Genomic DNA, 8,452 nt, shown 5'->3' with positions numbered 1-8,452 from the left:
GCACAACTTCTGACATTACATTAGGTGTTTCAGAACTCGAGACTTTAACTCCGTTTGAATTAGCTGTTTTTGGGGATGTTTTTGAAAAATTTTGCTGTAACAGAGTTTTTAGATTATATTTTGGGATATTTAAGAATAAAAGAGTTTTTAGAATATATTTTGAAATATTTTTTAAAATTTTAAAAAAATTTAAACTAATTTTTAGATTACTTTTTAAAGTACTTTTTAAAAATTTTATTTGAAAAACTAATTTTTGAAAAATAGTCCCATCCAAACAGAGTTTTTGTGTTTCATGTGCTTCTTTTTTCTTTCTTTTTTTTTTTTCCTTTTCCAAATAAGCAGTAGATTTGTTCATCTAATTTCTATATATGTGAACAGTACTAGGTACCGGGTAGTTTAATTAGAATTTGTCAATAATTCTAACGAAAATATGATCTTTATCATAGCGGGTTTGGACTCAATTTTGTCAAAGATACAACAGATGGTATTCAGATCAGAATACGAGTTAAGTGTAAAATATACACTATCTGTAATGGTTGCCGTTCCTAAAACTGAGTGGCTTCTTTTGATTAACCTGCATTATCTTGACCAAATCCTTTTCTTGTTTTCCCGCTCTTTTATTCCCTGAACTGGATCCCTGCTTGTTTTGCCATGAAGGGTTGGCCTCTGGGCAGTGATCACCGGCTTGGCTGTTGCTCTTGAAATTCTAGGAAATGGTTTAGGGGGGTCAGATTGCCTGCCTTTGTTATCACTTGATATGGCAGCATTGTTCTCTGTCTCTCCATTTCTTGATAAGCGCTTCCTTCTAGCAGTGTGGAGCGAGGTATCCTTCTGGGAAGTAGGACCTTGACTCGAATGGCGGCTTAATGAATTCGAACTCCTTAAAATACGACGTTCACAATCATTCATTAGCTCATCTCTGACTGAATGCTTTCCTTCAAGAGGGGTGGATCGTGTTGAATCAATAGCCGAGTCAGAAACTGTGGCGCATGCCAACTGTTGTTCTTGCTCTCTGATCTTGTCTTCGAGTTCTTTAATCTGCATTTTAAATGGGAAAATGATATCAGCACTTACACACAATTTTCATATGAAAACAATATGGGCCAGTTTTCCAAAAAAAGAGAAGGGTCCAAGTAACTGAAGCCACAATGAGAAGAATAACTTGGAAAAGTGCTTGCCTCTGAATGTTAAATGTCTAAGCAGTTAACGAGTTGTGTATTATCTAAAATATTGGAAAGTTAACTGCAAAATTGCACTTTGTTCGTACTATCTATAGATATGCTCTGAGAGGAGCAAGGGACTCAACATGTACTTTCTAATATTCTTTGTGGAAGAAAGGTATGAAAGAGAGTAAGCATCACCTTCTGACGAAGTGAAGTAGCCTCAGAGTTATGTTCCTGCTCTTCAATTAATCTTCTCTCAAGCTCCTTAACCTGAAAATGGAGAAGAGAACTGATTATTTAAGCTTCTCTGACCACCAGTTTAAACATGAAATGGTGCTTCCTTGCTAGTTGGATGAACAACCTTTTGTTGAAGGATGATAGAGTGCGACTCCGACTCCTTAACTTGTTCCTTCAGCTTGATTTCAAGATCCTTTACCTGCTTAAGAAGTACAATAAATTCATTCCATAAACTTTGTTCTTTGTTTCACCAGAAAGTGCAACGATTTTGGAAAAGAACTGAAGGAAAGCATTCAAAGGATTAGTGAATAAAACACTAGTTTAATTTCCCAGACAAGTTTAAAGCGAGTCACAGAACCTTCTTCTCATACGATGCAGATTCAAGCTGCCCTTCCTTTCTTAGATTTTTCTCTAGCTCTATGACCTTCAGCAGACAGGAAAGGTTATCAGCAAAACTTTCCAATAACAATTACAAAAAATTAGAAAAAAAAAAAAAAAGAAGTAACAGAATTGGACACGTATGAGAAAACATCTTACAGAAAAAGAATCATCAGTCCTTCCAAAGGAACTTCAGAATGTAAACTACCTTCTCTTGAAGACTAGCACATGTTTCGTCTCTCCCCTTCAATCTCTCTGAAAGATTCGAAACTTGTTTTTCTGACTGTAGGCGTGATGATGTTATTGACTCTAGCAGATTTTCCAATTCTTTGATCTTGTCCTGCAGGCTTTTCAAAATAGCATCCTTCCCTCTGGCCTTATTTTCTATGCTCTGTAAGCTCTCATCTAGCTTCCTGATCGATTCATCTTTAGATCTAGATTCTTGTTTTGCTTTCTCAAGCTGCAGAGAAGTAAAAAGCAAAACAATGGACAAGAAAATGCAATGAGAAAGAAACAAGTCCGGACATAGACTAACAGTGGGAGACAGGGAGTAATACAAGGATGACCATTGCTTTAACACAAGGCATACCATCAATTTCATTTTCTGGAGCTCACTAGTATCAATTTGCTTTCTTGCAGGACCCAGCTCAATTCCTCTAACTCGGGTTGCAAAGTTTAATGAACTTAGAGTTTCGCTCAAGTCCTTCTCTGAAGGACTTATTTGTACAAACATCAGTGTCTTGGAATCACCACCTGCAAAAGATAATTAGCCAGAAATAAAAAGAGAGAACTGGTCCAACAGAGAAAAATAATCCAAGAGAGAGATCTTGATAGCCAAGAAAACAAAAGCTGTCACAAAGAATTATATTTACCTAATGAATCTTGGAGTAAATGTGTTAGCTTCGAGTTCCTACAGGCAAGACAAGAATATGGATCAGAGATAGGGGTGAAACTTAACTCCTTACGAAGAAAGATAGAAAAGAACCTGTAAGGAATGTGGGTGCTTTTATTTGCTAAAGCAGATATAACATCTCCAAGAGCTGAAAGAGATCTATTGATGTTTTGAGCTTCCTTGAGCCTATCACCATGCACATCAGTCTTTGCCAGCCTCTCACTGCCAGCCAAATCCACAAGCCAGAGCTTGCTCTTGGTACACTCTCCATTAATCATGTTCTTAGCTCTTACCATTACACAAAGCATGCTATATTGAAATGCCAAGAAAACCATAAGAAAACAGTTGACAAGAAATGATCTTAATCAACATGACTAAGAGTGCAAATTAAAAAAATAATGATGATTACCAGTGAGAACGACTACTATGCTCATTCACGTTGTTGGATCCAACTGCTCTTGCACTGCTTCCAGCCTGCAGCACATCCCAAACTTCCTTTATATTTTCAACTTCTGCTTCCACTATCCCAGGTATATGATGGAAGCCTTCAGATGCTTGTTTAATCTCCAATCTATTTAGTATTAGCCCCAAATTAAAAATAAAAAAAAGAGCTTATCAATCCAAAAAGGAAAAACACTTCGCTACACCACAAAACACCTATCATACCGAGCCAAATTCATAATTTCACCTATGCAATAACACAAAAAATTATTCTAGTACTGTTTCGGAACATGGTACAAAAAGTTTATCTGTGAATAAGCATGAGGAAAGAAAGTTTACTTTTTTGATGCAGATGATGCATCCAAAAGGTCTCTAATTTGCTCATTGTAGACTTCAAGCACACTAACTGATATCTTATAAGTAAAATTCTCACTCCTCTCCTTGGCAATTTTGAACAATTCTTCTAAGGTCCTATAGTTGACACCCCTTTTTTCTACAGTGCCCTCCATTGTAAATGTCTTGCCCGTTCCTGTTTGCCCATAAGCAAAGATACAAACATTGTATCCATCTAATACTGAAGTAACCATAGGCGAAGCATCAGCAAAGACATCAACTGTTAACAGAACATAAACTAAATTAGTATATTTCAAATTATAAACCACTGAAATGTTATCCAGTAATCTTGAATAAAAATAAACACCTTGATCATCTTTTGGAGTGTAGACACGGTCAAATTTGAAGGTTTTCTTCATTGAGCCAGCATTCAGAATTCCAAGTTCACCATCTTTGGCTGCATCAAAGTCTACAACGATTGAACAGCCAGCTAAAGCCTCAGACTTGCTTAATGGACGACATCGACAGAATACCCTGATATTTCCTGTTGCAAATTTGCAAATTGACTGACTGATAAGAAAAAGGAAAGCATTTTGATATGAAATTTTTATGGTAATGCCATATAACAGGCGCATAAAATAAAGTTTAAGTGCACCTTTTGCCTCCTGCACTTGATTAAATAGCTTCCTTCTCTTCACTTGCTCTTCATTGTACTTCACTTTAAGATCCTCACACTGCTCAACTGTAAATTAATTCACTCAGATTATGAATCTTCCACTCATTTCCCAGATGACCGGTTTATTCGCAATCATATCTTACCAAGAGTCTGAACTGCAAAGACCATCTTATTCAACTCAGGGATTGAATCGACACACTCATGTGCTTCCCGAGAAAGTTGAATATGCTCTTGTTTCATCCTCTGCATGATGAGTCATTGCCAACAGACAACCACACTGAGCTGATTTCTTATAAATTTTTTACTCATGAGCAGAAGTGCTTCTACCCAATTAAAAAAAGTTGCTTTATTTACCTGAACTTTTTTGTCCAAATCACTTATTGCTGCAACCCAGAACTTTTTCTTGTTCTCATATGTGCTTGAAATACCATTCAGCTTCTCAGCTTGCTTCTGTAAAGTTTGATCTATAAACCAGAAGAACCACAATTAGACAGATTTAACATGTATGAAAAATGACATCATCATAATATGTCATATAACCACGAAAACAGAAAAGAAACAATAAATTACTGTGACTAATATACGAAAATGCCTGCTTCTGAGACAATCAATGTCACTCAACTATTTTCTTATCTTACCAAGGGAATAAGTCTGGTAAGATTTATTGTCAAGTTCCATCCTAATGTTCTCCAGCAGCTCATTAGCGGATGTCCAGGACATCCATGATTGATAACATTCATCTGTCTTGCGCTGCAATGACTCAGTCAGCTCTTGTATCTTCTTCTCATATTTTGCGGTTGATTGGAAGCGCAGCTCTTTTTTCTGCATGCTCCCCCAAAAAAACAAAAACAGAAGTAAGCATCATCCAATTAAAGGGTAGCATCACCTCTTCCAAAAATTGCATGTCATACCTGAGCTGATGTGACTTCTATCTCAGAAGAACAGTTATTACATATAAGATGCTCCCTTCTCAGTCTGGGACCTGAAATTAAGTGAAGAGTAGAGAAAAAAAAAATTTCTCAGCACCACTATATAAAATAATGCTGAAAGAAAAAGCATAGCAGACCTGAATTAGATGCTTTCCGTATGCAAATCCCGCTAACCACTGGGCTTCCACTGATCCCTTCAAACCTAATTATCAGGGGCCCCTCTTCCTTAATAGAAACTCTAGCATCAACTAATTGCAAGGGCTTATTGGCGCCAACAATTGAAAAGACATCAAAATCAGATAGAACCTGCATTTTAAGTGAATAAATAAGAAAAGAAGGTAAACACAGAACCATTATCTCATGCAAAAAGAGAGCAAGAGAAAACATCACTCCAGATTCTCATACTCAATGAACTTGCCTTCTCCTCTTGCATGAACACATTAAATGTTCTCATTCCTTTAGGACCAAAGACGTTTATAATCTCCACAAAGTGAAGATCAATACAGTAATCTCCAGGAGGAAGATTATCAATCACATAACTACAGTTTCCTAGTCGTGCTGATCGATAGATGAATGGGCAGTCACCACCCTCAGTGATGTATTCCTCTGTCTGAAATATGTTTCCCCCTTGGAAATAGTCATCAGCCAGAAACTTCATACTGGAATCTATTTCAACTGACGCCTGGGCACCAGAATTAATGAAAAGCACGATTTCCTCTAATCCAAGAAACCAGATTCTGAAGTCAGAATTGATTCACTAAAAATTATGCAGCAAAACAGATAGTATAGATCTTTATCAATGACCCTAAAGCAGTTTAAAAAAATAAATAAAAAAAAAAACCCTAAAAAGCGCCTTAAAATATGTCTTTCAGGCTAAGCTAGCCAAAAGTATCTATCCTGTTCAATAAAGTAGATTGGAATCAGAGCGTTGCCAAGAAAAATTCTTTTTCGTTCCATCATGCACTGCCACTGTCCAACCAAGCCAAGATACCAAACTATTTAGATATGGAAGCAAATCTACCTACCTCAAGTTTAGCAATTGTGCAGAAAATCTATTCCATTTGCTCAGTTTTCAAACTATTACTTATAAAGATATGCTAGAATGAAATTTGCATTGTTGATAATACCACACTTAATCATTCTCATTCTGTAGAAGTTTATTCAACCCCAGTAAAGATGCAAATCCAAAATTTCTTCAAAGAGTGTGACTTGGATAGCTGATAATTTGGTGATATGAGAGTTGCTAACAGCCATTTTTTAGCGTATGGAGGTACACTTTTGCAATAAAATACAGCCAAACCATACATATATAAGTGGCTGGAAAACTCACAAACTTACCAAAAAACAGCTGCTTGCCAATAGGTTCAGTAACTGAAAAGTAAATATAATACTGTTGCAATGAACATGCTGGAACTTGACGCACAATGACAATACTATTTCAGGCATCAACTGTTACATTAACATTCTCAATGGTTCCCGTCTAGGTTCTAAGGTTGCATCATTTCACTGGCCTAAGCCTAACTATTGAAACCAGTAAATTATTTGATGTTACTGCTGAGTAAGTTTAAGGCAAGATTAATAAGCCAAGAATATAAGCAACATGTGACTCGACTGATCCCTTTGAACTTTCTTGTAATCATTACAAAAACAACATTTTAATTAACTTAATCAACATTACAACCAGATAATTCTTATCATCCAGAAATTCACACTATTAGTCACGCAAAATTGACTCCCATAATTCTACCGAAGTCATAATAACATAATAATTAGTATTTCAAGGAAAAATCAGGGATAATTAAAGGATGAAAAAACCAACCTGTACAGTTGGGTTTTGTGAACCCTTTTGGGACTAGTCTAGAACCCATATCGCAAACCATCGAATCAGCTAAAGGTTCTCGGGTTTGGTCCTCATCCATGGCTGAAACTCTTTCAGATTCTTGATTTATAGGTTTTTCGAAGAACACCCCAGAAAGGTGGGGGTCTGGAATTAATATTTCTTCAGGGATTTGTTCAGATGAATTTAACCCAACGTTCTCCATGAAATTTAGGATTCAGTTCTAAGGAAATTTGAAAATTTTCTACTTCTTTTCTCTGATTTGGGCGTGTAAATGGAGTAAAAGATACAATCTTGAACTTTAGGGAAAGCTGGTCGAAGTAAGAAACTGGTCGGTCTGATTCAGTTTGAAAGCGCATTCAAGTTCAAATTTCGTTAAAAAGCTGACCGTTACGTTACGCTGCACTAGAATGGGCTAAGAAAATACCTTGGGCTCAGCCTGTTGGACTTGGGTGGTCGTTGTCTGGGCCATGGTTGGTCCTTGAAGAAACCCAAAATCCCACCTAGCCGAATGCTTACTGTATTAGTTTGGATTGGCTTCTTTAATGCAAGAATTTTGACTCTTAAACTCGGCTCGTTAAGTTATTAAGTCGAGCTCGAACTCGACTTATATAACACAAATGTGAGTTCAAATGAGCTCGAGTTCAAAAAAATTCAAATGTTCCTGAATATCTTATACAATTTCACAATTCAAAAAATTTAACCAATTTAATTAGTCAATTGAATGAGAAAATTTTCACTAAATATCAAAAGGTTCCCAATTTTTTAAACAAAAATTCTTAAACAATAAAAGCAAAGTATATCTACATAATTGCTAAGAAAAATTAGGAATACTGGCGAATTTAAATGAACTATTTGCAAGCTATGTTGAGCTCAAATTGTTTAGAAAATAAGCCTAAGCCGAACTCGAGCTGATACGAGTCTAGCCAAACTAGGTTGAGTTCATGAGCAACTCAATTCATCTAACAACTCTATAGTTTTTTGTACCATAAATAAGAGAGATAAAAGTTTAGCTCTTGAATGTTGTTTTCTTGACTCTCAAGCCTTTTTTCATCCACTTTGTATGATAAGCCCCACAATATAACCAATTATTGTTATAAAAGATAACGAAAATCTTCCATGTTTCATATACGCACATACGATAGCATACCTACGCACGTATAAAAATATAGGGTTAAATTGAATATCAGAATTTGGTTGATCATTTAAAATTTTCAAATTAAAATCAAGTAACATAATCATTTTTTTAATCAATTTTAACACAAAAGTCAAGTTCAAAATTGAAATGGTAAAACTTTTTGTCCAACATTAACGTAGGGAAAAATTATTGTTGGACAAACATTTGGTTCAACTTGAATTCTACACTTGTTACTAACTAAACACAATATATGCTTAACTTTATTAAAAAAAAAAACATTGCAACAAATTACATGACGCGTTAGTAGCTTGGGATTAATAAATGACCAAGCTATCATTTTATTTTATTTTGGTATAAATGGATTCGAATATAAAATCTGTCACTAACACTCTCTTCTTCTGAATCATTCAATCCGTCCCCACTCCAAG

General features: G+C 35.7%; 1 protein-coding gene across 1 annotated transcript; it reads right to left on the bottom strand.

Annotated features, from left to right (window-relative positions):
• Positions 1 to 435: 435 nt before the first annotated feature.
• On the bottom strand, positions 436 to 7,205 carry LOC113778185 (kinesin-like protein KIN-14R). The gene is made up of 19 exons (XM_027323488.1): positions 6,869 to 7,205; positions 5,468 to 5,766; positions 5,187 to 5,355; positions 5,032 to 5,102; positions 4,759 to 4,942; positions 4,475 to 4,584; positions 4,264 to 4,363; positions 4,100 to 4,186; positions 3,812 to 3,988; positions 3,451 to 3,724; positions 3,080 to 3,241; positions 2,764 to 2,979; positions 2,651 to 2,688; positions 2,368 to 2,531; positions 1,987 to 2,238; positions 1,759 to 1,824; positions 1,525 to 1,599; positions 1,362 to 1,433; positions 436 to 1,038 (listed from the first exon to the last, which is right to left on the bottom strand). The coding sequence occupies exons 1-19, from the start codon at positions 7,089 to 7,091 to the stop codon at positions 580 to 582; spliced, it is 3,198 nt and encodes a 1,065-aa protein (XP_027179289.1). The 5' UTR covers positions 7,092 to 7,205; the 3' UTR covers positions 436 to 579.
• Between the last annotated feature and the right edge of the window lie 1,247 nt (positions 7,206 to 8,452).

The sequence above is a fragment of the Coffea eugenioides genome, chromosome 7 (genome assembly GCF_003713205.1).
Source record: "Coffea eugenioides isolate CCC68of chromosome 7, Ceug_1.0, whole genome shotgun sequence".
Taxonomy (NCBI): Eukaryota; Viridiplantae; Streptophyta; class Magnoliopsida; order Gentianales; family Rubiaceae; genus Coffea; species Coffea eugenioides.
This window is presented reverse-complemented; position numbering and strand designations above follow the sequence as displayed.